General features: G+C 43.8%; 1 protein-coding gene across 9 annotated transcripts in view; it reads right to left on the bottom strand.

Moving 5' to 3' along the window:
- Window positions 1-18752, bottom strand: part of CAST (calpastatin) — a 61027-nt gene that overhangs the window by 26063 nt on the left and 16212 nt on the right. For 8 of the 9 annotated variants that reach the window (XM_071729859.1, XM_071729858.1, XM_071729863.1 and 5 more), the window contains exon 4: window positions 1282-1341. In XM_071729859.1, coding sequence (XP_071585960.1) covers window positions 1282-1341 — 60 coding nt within the window. Of the gene's footprint in view, window positions 1-1281; window positions 1342-17911; window positions 18059-18752 lie in introns of those variants that run through there. The other variant, XM_071729866.1, reaches the window with a different exon arrangement.

The raw sequence follows: 18752 nt of genomic DNA, 5'->3' as shown, positions 1-18752 counted from the left end.
ACCTAATTACAAATTTACCACATTCTTTCTACAGTTACTTCATATTTCAAGAAGGGAAAGACTCTAAGTATTTCTAGAGAGCTGACTGGGTTAAGCCACAGGGAGAACAGCAGCAGTAAGAAGGATGACACGAGGAGGGTGATCACAAACATAAGAGGGAGATGGAACTGGAGACTGGCAGATCCCTTCCTTTGTGAGTATGGATGATCAGGCACAAATGGGAACAGGTTAATTGTCACCCAGCTCATTGAGACCTGGGACAACTCTGACAACTGTCAGACAGTCTGACAACTCTGTTTGGAGGAAAAGGGCTTTTAGAGTTTGAGGGGAACATCACAGCTAACCTCAAGATGGAGCTGGACCCTCCTCAGACCAGCACACTGAAATGACACACGAGGAGACAGAGAGAACCTGCAGCCCAGGAACTCCCCATTTGATGGAGGGGAAAAAAAATTATCCTGATAATACTAATTCTAATGAAGGTGACCAACCACCAGAACTGGCTACACTGTGCAGTCTGCAGCTGCAGGCATCCACAGCTGGGTGGGCAAGGCCTGGAGCAGGGGGCTTTGCTGTTGGACCTGGAGATGTCCCAGAGTCCTCCTCCAACCTGACCACCTCCTTTACTCACAGCCACACCAGGTGCAGACAGACCCAAGCTCTGCCACCCCACACACTCCTGATGGCCGAGCTTGGGATGCAGTATTTGTGCTGGTTTCACTGCTAGGATTATGTAAAATGGAGGAACGAGGGGGTCATTAGTCATTAGTTGAAATAATATACGTAAATCACCAGGCAACAAAGGCGTAAGTGAGGATTATGACTCTCTCCTAACAAGTACAGAACATGACTGATGACACAGCTCCAACAGTAAGAAGTTCTAGTCACAAGGCAAGACAGAACAAGCACAAAGGACAAAGGCAGGAAGTTGTCAGACAGCTGAAGGTTGAGTGAGAAAACGCAATTGTGCGTACACTAAAACCTCCCCAGGTCCTTATGTGAGAAATGATTATTAGGTATATAACTGTGTAATTACACTGGGGAGAGCTGTGCACATGTCACAAAGGGTGAATGAGCTAAAAATAACATCAGTGTTGCTGTCAAAATCTTCTGAGTACTTTGCACACCATTTGTTTAGGTATTTTTTGAGGAGGAAACTGAGCTGCAGAGAAGAAATAGGCAAAGTAAAGTTACTCAGTATCAAAGCACAAATAAAAAGAAAAACCATTGTTTTATATATTAGTGCCTAACTGCAAACATGAATTTCTCAGGAATTCATACCTTTGTTTCAGATGGTTCCATAATTCGTGGCTTTAATGCATCCACAGAGGGGGACTGCTTCTGAAAGGATGAAAAAAAAGCAAATTCATTAATTTCACCTTTGTTACACATATCAGTATTAGGCAACCATCAGCAACCAGAATTTATTAGGCATCTAGCTGAAAATTAAAAATAAGTTACTACTGAAAATTAGAATTATCCATTTAGATCTTCTGTCTTGCCTGTATTTCTACAACACATGTATGTAGATTTCAACAGCACGATGCTCATAGATCTTCTCACATTTTTTCTTCCCTGACATGTACTGAAAGCAAAGTTCATATTGAGCAGCAAAATCAACTCAAATCCTCCTCTCATACCAAAGCATATATACCTACTGTGCAGGACTTTCCCATATTTTTTAATTTTTCCTATCTTTTAGTAAAAAACGTACATTTGGACTGACTACTTATGTCACACATAATGCTCAATAATAAATTACCAAGCTGAAATATGTTGAGATAAAAAAGAATTAATCTGTATGTAACACACAAGTGTTACTACACATAGTACAACCCTGTTTTCTTACCTTCAGTGGTCTTAGTCTGAGAACAGCATGTTCCAGTGCTGCTGTGACTGTATCAAACTTCAAATCTCCAAAATTAATCTTTTAACTGTACCATCAATAATTTATATAGATGCAATAATACCTCTCTATTCCTGCTTCATGTTCCTCTGCTTAAAGCTGCATTTGCCACATGGATTACAGCAACACATTCATGGTTTACATTTAAATGAACAGCAAAAATTTACCAGTTTTCTGGATTTTTTATCCTTCATTGTAGGAAAACATACATTGTCTGAACGACCTCAAAATCCACACAGCTATTCCATACCTGAGGTGACTTCCACAGAAAAAATATCCTTGTTTCTGTCAGTTTTCCAGTACAAGCATTTCCCAACAGTAAGACAGAGGTTGTACAGAATGTTAAAGGTTCACTGCAGCCATGACTGTGCCCTCCACACCAGCAGATCAAAGGGACCATATCTGGTATCTCACACCTGAGTCAGAGGTTTGACTTCTCTAACTATGTGCTAGAGAGGATTTGCAATTGTCACACTACAGAAATGTAAGCAAGTAGTATATGCTTCCATACACATATATATATATATATATATATATATATATATATAAATACAGACAAATAGACTGACCACATAATAGATGATAACTTTGTTGAGTAGAGACATACACAGGAGTACATAAACCCTCCTACATCAGAACAGGGAGCAAATATTTTTTAATACCTTTTTTAAAAATTTTTGCATTACCAGGTAATCTGTAGGCAACACCGTATTTTTCTTAATTTGCCCTTCAGTGGTTTTTCCTTTGCTTTTCTTTCTTCCCCAGGAAATTAATCTGAATTCCTTCCACATGACTGACAAGTAGGTGTCTGCTCTACACTTTATTAGTCACTCTAGTCCCTGTCCATTTAATGAAAACAACATTCACCTGGCAGTATCTCAGAGATGTGGGGAGGATGCCTCCTTCCCTAGAAACACTCCGGGTTGATTTGAGGGAAAACAACCCTGTCCTGAGGAGCTGGAGGGCACAAGGGACCTCCTGCAGCCCCCTGCTGCTGTACCCCCATCCTCTCCTGGCTCCCTCAGGGGCACACACAGAGTGCCTTGCTTCATTCACAGCACATTTTCCCTCAATTCTTTGCCATCAGAACCACAATTTTTCCACTCTCTCCCTGAAAGGGCCACTGCAAGGAGGTAGGGATCATAGAATCATAGAATCCTAGGGGTTGGAAGGGACCTCAAAGATCATCTAGTCCAACCCCCCCTGCCAGAGCAGGGCCCCCTAGAGTACATCCCCTAGGAACGTGTCCAGGTGGGTTTTGAATGTCTCCAGTGAAGGAGACTCCACAACCCCCCTGGGCAGCCTGTTCCAGGGCTCTGTCACCCTTACAGTAAAAAAATTTTTTCTGATATTCAACTTGAACCTCCTATGCTCCAATTTACACCCATTACCCCTTGTCCTATCACTGGTCACCACTGAGAAAAGCCTAACTCCATCTCCCTGACACTCACCCCTTACATATTTGAAAACATTGATGAGGTCACCTCTCAGTCTCCTTTTCTCCAAACTAAAGAGCCCCAGCTCCCTCAGCCTTTCCTCATAAGGGAGATGTTCCACTCCCTTAATCATCTTAGTAGCTCTAAGGATACCCCTTCTGTCCCAACCCTTTAGAGCTGAGGGTCTGCAGCCACACTGAGCCTTGCAGACTGACCAAGCAGAGGCTGCCAAGGCCCAGCCCTCCATCTGCCAGCCACCAAATCACAGGAATCACAGAGAGGGATGGGATGGAAGGGACCTGGAGAGATCCTGGAATCCAATCCCTTGCCAGAGCAGGGTCACCTCCAGCAGGTCACACAGCAGAAATCCAGTGGGTTTGGGAAGTCTCCACAGGAGACTCCACAGGCTCCCTGGGCAGCCTGGGCCAGGGCTGCCTCACCCTCAGAGGGAAGAGGTTTTTCCTTGTATTTATGTGGAACCTCCTGTGCTCCAGCTTGTACCCATCACCCTTTGTCATGTCCCTGGGCATCACTGAGAGGGGCAGTTACACTCTGCTCCCTGCTTTTTTTCTTGTGATTTTCCTTTTCCAGAGGCCGTGCCCAGATGTTAACTGTCTGTGTTTGCTGCCTGACAGCACCCAGACGGGGAAGGAGGGGGTGAAGTAACTCCTGGGCTTGTGTCAGGGCTGGAGGTAAATATTAAAATGCTGCTTGGCAACCAGCACAATCGTGTCCTGACGCTGCAGAGCCAGGCAGGCACACCCTGCCCTTCCCGGGGAGACAAACCTGGGACCAGCACCCTGGCAGGAAGGTTGGGCTTGGGGTTAGAAAGGCAGGAAGGTGAGGCTGCCAAATGACTGAAAAGTGAGAAGGAAAAAAAAAAAAAAGGAGAGTTTGACTTGCCCCAGGGGTTTGGGTCTTGGTGGAGGCATCCAGGCTGCTGTTCCAAGGTGTGGGTGGGTTGTTAGGGATGTTCAACCCTTTCCAGTGGTGTCCAGGAACAGGACAAAGGATCAGGGGTTGGAGCCATTGGAAATTCCACCTCAAGATGAGGAGAAACTCCTTGGCTGTGAGGCTGAGGGAGCCCTGGCCCAGGCTGCCCATGGAGGTTGTGGAGTCTCCTTCTCTGGAGCCTTTCCAACCCTCCTGGATGTGTTCTGTGGGACTGCCCTGGGGGATCCTGATCTGCCAGGGGGTTGGAATCCATCATCTCCAGAGCTCCCTTCCCACCCCTGGCACATGAGCATCAGGCTGTTCTCCTGCCCCTGCACCCCATGGGCCTGGTCCACGCACAGGATCAGTGCTGGAGGACACCATGATGGTCCCTGTCCCAACCTTCAGGGAAGGTCCTGGTGAAGGGGCAGCTCAGAATCCCAGCCCCTGGTGCACAGCTCTTCAGAAAGCACCTTACCAGCCATGGGAATAATCTTCCCAGGGAAGCAGTGGATTCCCCAACATGTGACACCTTTAGGATCCAACTGGACCATCTTGTGCTTTTTCCAGGGAAGGTTGGACCAAATGATCCTTGAGGTCCCTTCAACCTGGTTGTCCTGGTTTGGGCCAGGATAAAGGTGATTTTCTGTCTTGTACTTTTGCTTTCAGCTAAGTCTCCTGTAAGTAGTTGCACTTGCTGAAATTAACAGCAAGTTTCTCAGACAGCGTGTGTTTCTAGGACTGGTAACACTTGATGTTTATAGTTACTGCTAGAGACTGGTGTGCAGAGCCAAGGACACTGCTCAGCTCTGAGGAAAACATAAAGAGGTCCCACCTGCATCCCTCCTTTGGGGAGGAACGGACAGGATAGATGCCAGAACTGACCAAACAGAGGATTCCATCCCATATACGTCATCCTCAGTTTAAATTCGAGGGATCACGAGGGCCAAGCCAGATTTCCTGATTTCCTGCTTCCAGCTGCCTGCCCTTCCTGCCTTTCCTGCTTCCCTTCCTTCACCTGGCATCCTGGGAGGATCCCATCCATTCCTCTGCCTGTGCTCCTGATCCATCCCAGCCCATATCTGTGTGTTCCTGCCTCCAGTTCCCAACTGCTGCCGACTCCAGGAGTCCAGCCTGGACTTTCTCAGAGCCCTGCAGCCTCTGTGGTGACGTGAGAGCTATTGGGGGAAAGGGGGGAGGAATGTGGGATCAATTTTCCTGTCTATTTGTATATATTTAGTAATTTTTCCTATTTATCATTACTGTTTCATTAAAGTTGTGTAGTTTAGTTTCCAACCCATCAGTCTCTCTCCCTTATTCTCTCTCCTTTCTTATCAGGGAGGAGAGAGATTAACAGAGAGCGTCTGTTACTTGGTTTAATTGCCAGGCCAGTGTTAAACCCTGACACTGGTGTTCTGTGATTCTATGTTTCACCTGTGTGAGCTGGGAGAGGAGGAAAACTCCTGGGCAAAGCATCCAGGACCACAGGGACTCCACCAGCTGGGAATGTGTGGAGAAGCTGCCACAGAGGAACCAACCCACGGCATGAAATCACCACCTCAGAGGGGCTCAGAGAAAAGTTTAACACAAGTGAAGTCAAGACTGCTACCTGATAATTACCCCTGCTCAGCAGGCAAGAGAGGCATAGACAGAAAAAAACCCCACAGAAATGGACCAAAAGAGCTCAGGTGCTTTTATCCATGACTGTAAGAGGATGGCACTACAGGAGGGGCTGATGAAGAGCCTGGGTTGCTAATTTGAAATGAGATTGGAGACCCTTGGAAGCTCATTAGTCAAATTAGCAGGACATCCAGAGCAGTGAGAATTGTCACAAATTGAAAAAGTGGGTTAGAGAAACCAAACAAAAAGGCCTACCAAAAACGGGTTATCTAATCTCACTCTGTCTATCTCAGAAATCTGGAAGTAAAGGGGTAGCGCAACAGGAGAAGAAAAAGTGAAGATGACAAACAACAAGAGAACAGTTTTAACTATTGAGGGCATTGATGCAAATGCCTGTTTGGGAAAAAAAATAGCAGGTGAAGAACTCCTTGAGAGCTCTCCACTATGAAAAGCTGGAAATGACTGAAAATATCCCATACACAGTGTAACCCAGAGCTAAACCTGTAAGTCTGGGACACTCCTGGAGAAGATTTATCAGACATCAGGAAGTTGTTGCCCATCCCTAGAAAGGAGCAGCTGCATAACAAGGTACCAAAGAGCTACCTCCAAAAACAAGAGAGATGATGAAACACTTAGATAATAATAAGAGAATAAATAAGAGTCAAGAATAAGACTTGTCAATATGTAAAGACAACATAACACTTCATACACTGAAATAAACCTGGTGGAAAAGAACAAGTGGACCTCTAGAGAAGGATATGTCACTGCAACTTCCCCCAGCACCTGAGGTGCTATGTTCCTAAATGGAAATGGAAATTACTGTGTAATATTGGGTTGCCAGCTTGCTTTCCATCAGCTTCCATCTTGAAGGCTCCTGGGAGCTCCTGAAGAGCCCTCCAGCAGGCTGATGTAGTGGGTGAAAAGAGAAGAGGCAAAACAACAAAAAAAATCCCAAAAGCTACGCAGGCAGCAACGCTGACGAAAATACGTAAGGTTGCAGTGACACAGCTGAGATATCTTGTGAAAAACAACCAATGAAAGAGGAATCCAAGATAAAAATCTGTTACCATGACAACACAAATACAAAATGTAAAATACGGGAATAATTTTCTGTCTTTTTGGCTTGAGCTAGGTCAAGTGCTAGGATGGTTTTGGCCATCACACTGTAATGGAGATGAACAAAGAAAGATCTGAGGACAGATTTAGGAAAAAGAAAAAAGAAGAAAAAGCATGTGTGAGAGACTTTGTGACAGGACAAGCAAGTCAGCACCCCATGTTTTGTCCTCTGGTCAGGGAGCCAAGGGAACAGTAAAAGAACCTGGCTTATTCTCTAATGAAGAATCATAGAATCATAGAATCCTAGAGGTTGGAAGGGACCTGGAAAGATCATCTAGTCCAACCCCCCCTGCCAGAGCAGGGCCCCCTAGAGTACATCCCCTAGGAACGTGTCCAGGTGGCTTTTGAATGTCTCCAGTGAAGGAGACTCCACAACCCCCCTGGGCAGCCTGTTCCAGGGCTCCGTCACCCTTACAGTAAAAAAATTTTTTCTGATATTCAACTTGAACCTCCTATGCTCCAATTTACACCCATTACCCCTTGTCCTATCACTGGTCACCACTGAGAAAAGCCTAACTCCATCTCCCTGACACTCACCCCTTACATATTTGAAAACATTGATGAGGTCACCCCTCAGTCTCCTTTTCTCCAAACTAAAGAGACCCAGCTCCCTCAGCCTTTCCTCATAAGGGAGATGTTCCACTCCCTTAATCATCTTTGTGGCTCTGTGCTGGACTCTTTCAAGCACTTCCCTGTCCTTCTTGAACTGAGGGGCCCAGAACTGGACACAATACTCCAGGTGTGGCCTCACCAATGCAGAATAGAGGGGGAGGAGAACCTCTCTTGACCTACTAACCACCCCCTTTCTAATGCACCCCAGGATGCCATTGGCCTTCTTGGCCACAAGGGCACATTGCTGGCTCATGGTCATCTTCTTGTCTACCAGGACCCCCTGGTCTCTTTCACCTACACTGCTCTCCAGCAGCTCAGCCCCCAACCTATACTGGGACATCGTGTTGTTCTTCCCCAAATGCAAAACTCTACACTTCCCCTTGTTGAATTTCATCATGTTTCTCCCTGCCCAACTCTCCAGCCTGTCTAAGTCTCTCTGAATGGCAGCACAGCCTTCTGGTGTGTCAGCCACTCCTCCCAGCTTAGTGTCATAAGCAAAATCTCACAGGTTGTGGCTCCATGGGTTACCCCATGGCTACCAAGATGAACCAGGCACTTCCAGCCCTGGCAGCCAAGATTTTCTGAGTGACCCAGCTGTACTCAGTCTAGGAGAGAGGAATGCAGAGCCACCAGAGCACTCTCTGGGGCACACAGACCTCACACATCAGGACGCTGCAACTGCTTCTCAGCCCTGAAGCTGGTATCAATGTTATTATTTCAATATTACTAACTTACAGGGCTAGTTGAAGACAGCTGTGTAATGCCAGGCAAAACCTCATCTACCTGACTACAAATGGTTCCTTCTTCACTTCAGTGGTTCTGTTACTGAGCTTTAATTGGCAGAGTAAAATGTGGGCAGCAAATGCCCTTTAGAGAACTATTGTGAAAAATAATGGGTTATCTCACTTCAGGGTAAAATAGACTTGAGCTGAGTGGAATTTCAAGACACAATCCGAGCCAGCAACTGTGTGTGTGTTTGTACAAATATATACCTACAAAAATGTATAAACATGCATATTTAAAACTGAACAGCAGGCAAGAATGTAGTGATTTACAACTGGAAAAAATGCAGCCCTGGTACTACCTCTTCATATGAATATTAGTATTACAGTGTCTGAGTTAAAATACTCAGTGTACTGAGTATTACAGTAGCTGAGTTAAAAACTACAAACTTGAGTGCTTCTGTATCATGTACCAAGTAATTCCAGAAATATCCTATTATCTTGTAATTCCTGCTGTAATTCTGTTCTTACAGACAGTTCTGCTATTAAGAAAAGCAACATCTTTTTTAAGAGAAGATAAGAACCCAACCACACAACCAAGACAGTAGCATTTTTTCCCCAAGGCCTCAGGCTCTCAAGTCAATTTTCTGGATGTCTAATATCAAACACTTAACGAAATGGAACAGCAGGTTTCCAGTTAGTACATGTACAATTCTCAGACAGGGGGATGTTTACATTAAACATTCCTACCACATGTCCTGCTATGCTGACCTGTTGTGATGAATTTCTTTGTAAAGGTGATCAGCATGATTTCCAAACCATTTACACGGGTATTTCTGATGACTTTCCCTGCCACATGTGACTGCCAGCATGCCTCTTTCATTCCTAAAGCCTATTATCACTGCTGAAATTCACAACCCCTGCATGTTACAAACAAAGCCTTCTGCCCATGCCAGATACTGAGGTGGGTGGGGAAAGGACTCCTGGAGGGCAGTTACTTTTTTTTTTTGCTAGCTAAATTCTAATTGAATCTAAAATTCTTCTCTAAAGCTGTTATGGTGCCAGTGAGCTCATGCCCTCACTCAGCAAAGCCCCCTAACTTTGCACTGGTTGCCATAAAGTAAATGGCAACTTTTTTACTCTTTTTTTTGGAAGTCAAGAAAATGCCTGCCAAACAGGATTGAACAGGTAACCATGGAGGTTCACTCCAACAGGAACTTTGTTGAGTTAATGTTTCTGTGGTTCAGTTCAATATACGTGGTTTTAAACACACATCTTAAAAAAAGACCACAACAAACAAACAAAAAAACCCACAGAAACCCACCAAAACCACAACAAACAACCAAAAACAACAAACAAAACCCACCCACCCCCAAAAACCAAGCTCCCCCATCCCTAGGGATGCTTCCTCTGCTTTTAACATTCATAGACTCATTTGTTGTGACTATATCCTAAAAATATGTAAAAACTGTTGCTATTATTAAAGTTTAAATCCCCACAGCTTGACAAAGATAACCAGGAAAGTAACCTTTGAGCTGAACTGACTCCCCATCAGTGCTAAGGAACTCAGAAATAGAGGTGCTCTGATCAGATATTCACCCAGCTCAAAGCAAATGTGGAGAATAAACTGAAGGTAGAGCTGAAGAGCATTCCCCTGCAGAGGAAAGCCAAACCTCCCCTTTGCCAGAGACCAAAACCAAACTGCCCTGGGAGCCTGGGAACAGAGGGTGCCAGGGGAAGGGGAGTGGGTAGAGGACTCTGAATCAACTCAGCCATCAGGAGAACCTCATCAGGACATTCCCATCTGAAGGGCAACCTCAGGAATGCTCCAGAATTGGATTTGCCATCTGAGAACCTTCAAACTCCAATGCACCCTGCTCCTAAAGGACAGTAAGACAAGTAATAAAAACAGGAGGATTATATTGGTGCTTCTTTTCCAGATCAGAAGTTGACTGCAGCACAGCAGAGACAACAGACCACTGCTCATACAGCACCATGCCTCTCTTCAAAACTCAAAAGATGATCCAGGTTGCTACCTAGAAAAGGTTAACCCTGGAAACTTTGTTCTCCTGCAGTTTCCTCACCACAGAGAGTACGTATTAGCAACAAATGTTAATTACTATTTCCAGGAGCAAAATCAACCATCATTTAGGTATACTAAAAAAGCACACAGGAAATAAACCCATTTTCTCGTGGAACAAAAGCATGACAACGTTTTCAAGAGGCTTCCTTGAACCAAGGAACTGAAAAGCAGACTGGGTCATGATGCACTTCAGCAGCCTCGAGTGCTGCTAAATTTATTGGTGAGCACAGCACACTGAGCCAAACAACTTCTGTAACTCACATCTTGGGTTCTGTTGTTTTGCTTACTAAAATAAAATGTCTGCCATTTTGTGACAGAAAAGAAATGGCAACGTTTCATCACTGAGTGCTATGTGTCAGCCAAAACCAATTAGCCATGCAACTCAGATTTAAAGTCACGTTTTTTTAAGCAGTGTTTTTGTAGATAATCTTTGAATTTGATCACACCACATCAAGTGTTATGAAGCATATCCTGTGAATAAGATCAGTGTTTTATTTACCACAGTGCAGAATAAAGCTTCATACCTCTTAGAAACTAACTGTTCTGCCAAACCACATTGAGGTAGATGTCTGTTTTAAGATTTCTGGATTTCAAGCAACCTATGTCACATCCACAGCTTAATACTGGTATATTTGTTCTTCTTTATTTTAACAAGTATTAAATCACTATTAAAGATGCTGGAACAGCCTTCCACTTGAGTGAGAAACAACCAAAGACAGTGAATGAGAACTGACATTTGACTCTTAAGCTTCCAGAACCCTGGTTTGTATTTACTTACAGTCAGGAAGTTAGGGATTTGCAGAAAAACTTACAATTACCTCACAGCTGATAAGAAGCACTATGCACTCATTTATTACTGTCTCCTACTGCGTCTTAGGCTTTCACAGGTTTTGTTGGTTTATTGTTTACCTGGGTTGGAAGCAGAAGGGCTTGCTAGTTGGTCACAGTGTGCACAGGACTTACACAAGAACCTTTACATACACAGTGTTCAATTTATGGGCAAAAGAAACAACTTAGACTTCAGCACCTAGCATGGCTCCTGTTCTATAACCTGTCTCTACACAGGGGCAACTTCTGTTTAATGCTGTCTCATGATTATTGCAAGTGATCTGGAAAGGATGCCAGCACCCACAGAGCTGGGTGTCAGAGCTCATCTGCTGCCTCCAGACTTCACATCTATGCAAAGACAGCAACACTTGCACATCACAGGCTGAATATCCCTTGTTTCTTTTCAATGGAGTTAAAAGCAAAGGCTGAAAGAAAGCTCTGATTTTGTAACCAGATTATTACACCTCTCCAGCACCAGAGGCTTTGTTTCACTGCAGAAGTTTCTCACAGCATCCTGCAAGTAAAAGCTTGCTTTTCCTTGTCAAAAATGTTTGTTCTATTGTCACATTGATGAAGGCTGATCCCTGTATCTTCACTTGATCACAAAGTGGGTTACTTAACTTGACATTTCCCTGAGCTGTGCATGAAGAAACACTCAGGAAAGCCTTCCATTAGAGCATCAGGTGAAACTCCTCACTGGGAAGACGTGCCATGAGAACAGCTCTGACATCAACCACTTGCCTTAACCCCCCCTTGCTGTTACATCTTAAAAGGTGCTCTTCAATTACCTCCCTCTGGAAACTTCCTGTTTTCACCACAGCAAATCCCATAAGCTGGCACGTACTAAAATTTCATTTTCATTCAGTCATACTCAAAGATCAGAGCTGTCAGCAGCCTCCTCAGGCTCCCACTCTGCAGCAGAGCCCAGCACAGCAGGAGAGGGACACGGGCAGCAGAGCAGAGAGCTCCACAACCTCCATCCCAGCACTGCTCCCTGCAGCAGGCTGGAGTTAAAGCTGGGGTGGCACAACAGATCACTGTGCCCATTCCTCTCTCTTGCTTTGGAACACCAGAACGTTCCGAAGCTATCTGCAGCAGCAAACTGCAAGCTGATAAGGGAACACCAGGAAAACAGGAGGCCGGGTGCCAGACACATGAGCTCAGCCAGGATTTGTGACACCAGCACTGTCACCCAGGGACAGCACAGCACCCAAACCCTTCCCAGCAGAGCTGGCACAGGAAAATGAATCACAAACAGGACTGCTGCTCTTTAAAGAAGGGTTTGAGAGGGCAGAAATGTGAAGAAAAATTCATTGTGAAGGCAGGAGATCTCACAGCTATAGGATAGGATAGGATAGGATAGGATAGGATAGGATAGGATAGGATAGGATAGAATAGAATAGAATAGAATAGAATAGAATAGAATAGGATAGAATAGGATAGAATAGGATAGAATAGGATAGGATAGGATAGGATAGGATAGGATAGGATAGGATAGGATAGAATAGGATAGAATAGAATAGAATAGAATAGAATAGAATAGGATAGGATAGGATAGGATAGGATAGGATAGGATAGGATAGGATAGGATAGAATAGGATAGAATAGAATAGAATAGAATAGAATAGAATAGGATAGGATAGGATAGGATAGGATAGGATAGGATAGGATAGGATAGGATAGGATAGGATAGAATAGGATAGAATAGAATAGAATAGAATAGAATAGAATAGAATAGAATAGGATAGGATAGGATAGGATAGGATAGGATAGGATAGGATAGGATAGGATAGGATAGAATAGGATAGAATAGAATAGAATAGAATAGAATAGAATAGAATAGAATAGAATAGAATAGAATAGAATAGAATAGAATAGAATAGAATAGGATAGAATAGGATAGGATAGGATAGGATAGGATAGGATAGAATAGAATAGAATAGAATAGAATAGAACAGAACAGAATAGAATAGAACAGAATAGAATATATGAACAATAATATAGAGATAATAGAATATACGAACAATAATATATAGATAATAGAATAAATGCATATGATATAAATACATAACTCATATAATAAATACATATAAGTAATATAAGTACAAAAATCACACAATAAATAAATATAAATAGTAGAGCAAGTATATAAATCATATGATAAATACATAAATAATATAATAATACATATAAATACATATAAATAATATAATAAATTATGATTTATTATAATAATCAAAGTATGCAACACTCCAAATGGGCAGCTGGCAGTCTCAACTCAGTGCACTCAGAAATCCAGGTTTTTTCACCCCCAGAACACAGAAGCAAAATTCGATTCACAAAGACACATGAGCTGATACACACATTGCCACAATGGCTACCAAAACACATGGAGAGTAAGACAGGAGGATAAACAAAAATCAGTAAGTCAAGGGATTTTAATGGAATTTTGGTTTTAAAATATGATCTGAATCACCTTTGGATGTGTTGTTTCTTCTTCTTCGGTGATTTTAGAAAAACTCCACATTGTTTGCTGTTCTCACTTAAAAAGAACCATACTGGGGCACTCTGTACTTCAGCACTGGATACTAATTAATTACTTGTCAAAACTGCTCCAGAAGAGCCCTTTGCATGCTCTGGAGGAACAAACACACCATTGTTCAATTAAAAAATACAAAATCTTTACCTTAGAATGGGCTGGGTTGGAAGGGACCTCAGAGCTCATCAAGTCCAACCCTTGCTCCACTCCCCCCGTGGTTCCCAGCCCATGGCACTGAGTGCCACATCCAGGCTCTTTTGAAATATCTCCAGGGATGGAGAATCCACCCCTTCCCTGGGCAGCCCATTCCAATGGCTGAGCACCCTCTCTGCAAAGAATTTCTTCCTAAGATCCAACCTAAACCTCCCCTGGCAGAGCTTTAGCTCTGCCAGGGGAGGTTTAGGTTGGATATTAGGAAAAAATTCTTAAGATCATGGCTTCTTGTCTTACTGATACCTGCCTGGGAGCAGAGCCCAACCTCCCCCTGGCTCCAACCTCCTTTCAGGGAGTTGGAGAGAGTGATGAGGTCTCCCCTGAGCCTCCTCTTCTCCAGCCTCAACACCCCCAACTCTCTCAACCTGTTCCAGGCTCTCCCCACCCTCAAATTCAAGAATTTCTCCCCCATCTCCAACCTCAATCTCCCCTCTTCAAGTTTTAACCCATTTCCCCTGTCCTCTCACAGAATCCCAGAACCATTTGGGTGGGAAAGGAGCTCTGGGATCCTCAACCCCAACCCTCTCTGCAAAGAATTCCTTCCTAAGATCCAACCTAAACCTATAACCAGCTCTGCCAGGGGAGGTTTAGGTTGGATATTAGGAAAAAATTCTTCAGATCATGGCTTCTTGTCTTACTGATACCTGCCTGGGAGCAGAGCCCGACCTCCCCCTGGCTCCAACCTCCTTTCAGGGAGTTGGAGAGAGTGATGAGGTCTCCCCTGAGCCTCCTCTTCTCCAGCCTCAACACCCCCAGCTCCCTCAGCCCTTCCTCACAGGACTTGTGCTGGATCCCTTCCCAGCCTCCTTGCTCTTCTCTGGACCTGCTCCAGCACCTCAATCTCCTTCCTGAGCTGAGGGGCCCAGAACTGGACACAGGACTCAAGCTGTGGCCTCACCAGGGCTGAGCACAGGGACCTTCATGCCCTGCCTCACACGGGCTTCCTTCCCAGAGATCAAACACATGGGTTTTCTAGTCAATCCAAGCACTTTTTACTAATCACAAGCACAGAATCAGGCAGAGGAATAAGACAAAATCATCAGCAGGAAGATTTCTGAGCCTGGCATAGCTCCTGAGGGGGTGGCAAGGCCACTCACCTCCCTGCACCCCTCTGAGGTTCTGCCTTGGGCAGAAAAGGCTCTGGACAGAGTCACAAGAATTGCTGAGTGCAGATTTTCCTCCCTCAGGAAAACCAAGAGCAGAAACAATGAGAATGAACCCACTGGAGACCAAATCATTCAACCAGCAGTTCCTCGACTTCCTGGAGACAGAAGTTTCTTCTCTGCCCCCATGCCCAGTCTTGCCAAAGCCACCACCTCCAGGGCAACACAAATTCACCTGCATTTCCAACTGGGAGTGTCTGCCTAAGGGGCAAAGATCCAGAGCTGTGAGAAACACAGGCCCAGGAACTCACCCCTGAACTGAATTTTCTTCAAGCTGTACATACCCCACACATTTGATCACTTCCCTAAAGCAAACAGGCAAACAACAACAAAGCCACAAAGCAGAACAAAAAAAAAAAAGCAACACTCTACAAGAAGCTGATAGCAACAAGCTCAGTGTAGGAAAGAAAATGTCTTGCATTGAAGAAATTATTATCTAGTATGTTTTATGTCAATTTAAAAAAAAAAATATACAGTATTGAGAGAACTGGTTGTCTAAAAAAGAAAACAGAGAAGTCTGCAGAGGTGCCTGCAATGTTTCAGAACTGTATACTGCTTTTCACACACTATTCTCACTTTCTCCAAAGAAGAAAGTACAGTAGTAACAATCACCAACTAGTGGCACAGCCTAAGCAACACCCACCTATCTAACTTCTAGTACTACAGGAAGAACAGCAATACAAAATGTATTGGAAAGTACTTCTTTTCCTCCCCAATATCTTGTATTGGACATTTTAGTGTCTTTTAGGTATCAAGCATAAGAAAGTCTTGTTGTCAGTAGATTACTGATACGTCAGCACAGTTCAACCAAGAAGCTGTTGTTACAGAAACCCACATCCTGGCATGCACAACCCTGTATGTGCTGGAGCCATTTCTATGCCAGAAATATTACACAGGTTTCTGAAGCAGGAACACCACAGGCTGTGAGCAATGGGGAGAAACAAAAAACACCCGTAACAACCCTGGAACTTAAATACTAATACAGAATGATTCACAAACCACTTGAAAAAGCTGCTCTTCCTTGTCCCTCTCTTCTTCAAGACTGCTTACATCACGTAACCCACTCCTTGTGTCATGTATAAGGTACAGACTTATAACCCAAAGATTACCCAAACTGGATACAACCCAATCTTACCCAAAAGATTGTTCCCAGTATGTGAAAAGAACTTCCAAAGCCAGTTCCCTACACACAGTTACCTCTGCAGCACCTCAGCCCTGCTGACAACAGGATCACTAGGTTCAGCAGCTCCTGCTAGCTCAGCCCACAAAAAACTCCCGGAAGAGAGAAAAAAACCCAAAGCCAGGCAAACCACAAAACAAAACAAAAAGAGAACTGCAGTGCCAACACAAATTACCCTCAAGCAGAGGCATCAGGAAAGCACAGCCAGCAGGAATTTCTAACTTACTTGCTGCTCGTGTGCCTTCTCTGCCAGCAGAACACCGCGACCCGGCCGTTCCCGGCGCGGTTTCGGTTTTTGGGAGGTGCTGGGCAAGCCCCGGGCGAGCCGGTGTGCCCAGTTCCCACCCAGCAGCAGGGCTGCCCCACCTCCAGCACGGCCCCACGGAGCCTGGGCACACAACCACAACCACCAGGTTTGGTCGTGGCAGTGCCAGGGAGGTGCTGATGTCTGGGGCAGCTCTGCCCTCGCCACGCGTTGGGTGCCCAGACGCGATGAGCGAGCCCCATCTCCTGCTCCTGGGGTGGTTCTGGAGGTGGCCTGGACAAGTGTCACCACCAGGAGAGCCTTGTGTCCCCTCAGTGTGACTGGTGTGTGTGTTAGGAGCTTATGGGACACTCTCTCCCTAAATTCAGACTGGTTACCGAGGCCTCCCGAGCACATAAATTCTGATAATTGAAAGAAACAGAGATGGTTGGGCCAGTTAAAGCCATAGATAATACTTGAGCATAACAAATCTAAATAACTTATATTAATTTGGAAGTTAAAAGGTACCTCTTGCAACACCAGTAATGACCTGCTCTACATTTTTTTCTTTGTTTGTTTGCTATGCAATATATTACTCAATACCTCAACAATATAATCAAATGCTCAACACAATGGGAGGAGACATTTGTATGTGCTGGTTTTTTTAAAAAAAATTAAGTTCCCATTCCACTAACAAATCCTTTTGCATATTTTTTTTCATAGCAGCCTCAATGCCACCCCTTATGTCAAGGGAACAAGAAACAAGATGTCAGCCCTAAAAGGGAAGAAGAAAGGAGAAAATACCCAAGCTATGACATAGACTGGAAAATACCTAATTTTTAAGTGAAGTGCAGAATATTTTTTTGTGACGTGATCCTATTCTTTTAATCACTGTTCAGCTTTACAAGTTGCAGCTCCATGCAGTGGTCTCCAAATCAGAGTCTTCTTAATAGCTCTCAGGACAACTCACAGCTAAAGCTCCACAATTTGCCATAGTCTTGCAGCAGAACACCTAAAAGTGAGGATCTGTGCACCATGACACTTGTGCCAAGGAGAACATGAGGAAGAAGCTCTCAAATAGCCCGTTGAAATATTTCTATGAATAACCCCAAAATTTAGAGATAGCCTTTCCAACCCTGACAGTATGATGTGAGATGACACTGATGCATAACTTTCACCAGAGCAAGGCTAAGGGGTTAAAAAAAATTAAAATCTCTTGCAGCTGTAGCATATTAACTCCCCCACGTCAGACACCTTCTCAAAAAAAGTCAGGAATTCATCTAGGATAAGGAACACTAGTTAAAAGTATTACTGACCAACAAAATGGTGCAGGAATCCAAAGAGATTTCACATGCAGGACACTCCGAGGCTCCAGCAGGGAGAAAATCAAAGGGAGAAACAGCAGTCTGTAAGATGCCTAAAAACTGATGCAGTGTTTTCAGTTGCATTAAAAGATTTGATGTCTTTTTGAAGCAAAAATAGCTTGCCTGCCCTTTCAAAACATACTTCTTTTCCTGTAAAATTACTGTAAAAAAAAAAATAAAACCCTGTACAATATTGCTTCTGAATAGGTGTTTTTACAGAAAAAGAATGGCAGAGAACAATACAGCTAGCCAAATGGCTTTAGAAAAGTACCACTGGCACAAACTGCAAGAACAGAACAATAAATCTCTGAGTTTTCCTCTATTTTAAACAACAGTACATGACCGTGGGAGATAGTTAAAACTGAAAGGTATAATTAAGAAAAGGTTTAGCTGAAATAAAAGGCAGCCATGGCCCAGTGGGAAGTAAAAAGGTTAAAACGTCAAATACCTATTGACTAAGAGTCAGAATAAAGACAGAATGAGGTAAGTACTTTCGTAGTCTAAAACCTTTACCAACAAATACTTTGGACTATCACAGGAACTGAAGCATCAAGTACTGAATGGAATACATACCCTAGGTTGTCATAACCTCATAAATACAAAGCAATTACATCATACTGCATTTTTCTCATAACACTACCTTACAGGTGTTTATGCTTAAGTATGGCTAGAAATTGCACCTTGTACACTTGATTTGAAAGAAACACTTGTGACTGAAAAAAAGATGCATTAAAAAAGGCTTAAGTTGTAGAAATGTCTATGTTTAGGCAGATGTTGTGTCACCTGGTGACCT

Source organism: Heliangelus exortis, chromosome Z (assembly GCF_036169615.1).
Source record: "Heliangelus exortis chromosome Z, bHelExo1.hap1, whole genome shotgun sequence".
Taxonomy (NCBI): domain Eukaryota; kingdom Metazoa; phylum Chordata; class Aves; order Apodiformes; family Trochilidae; genus Heliangelus; species Heliangelus exortis.
This window is presented reverse-complemented; position numbering and strand designations above follow the sequence as displayed.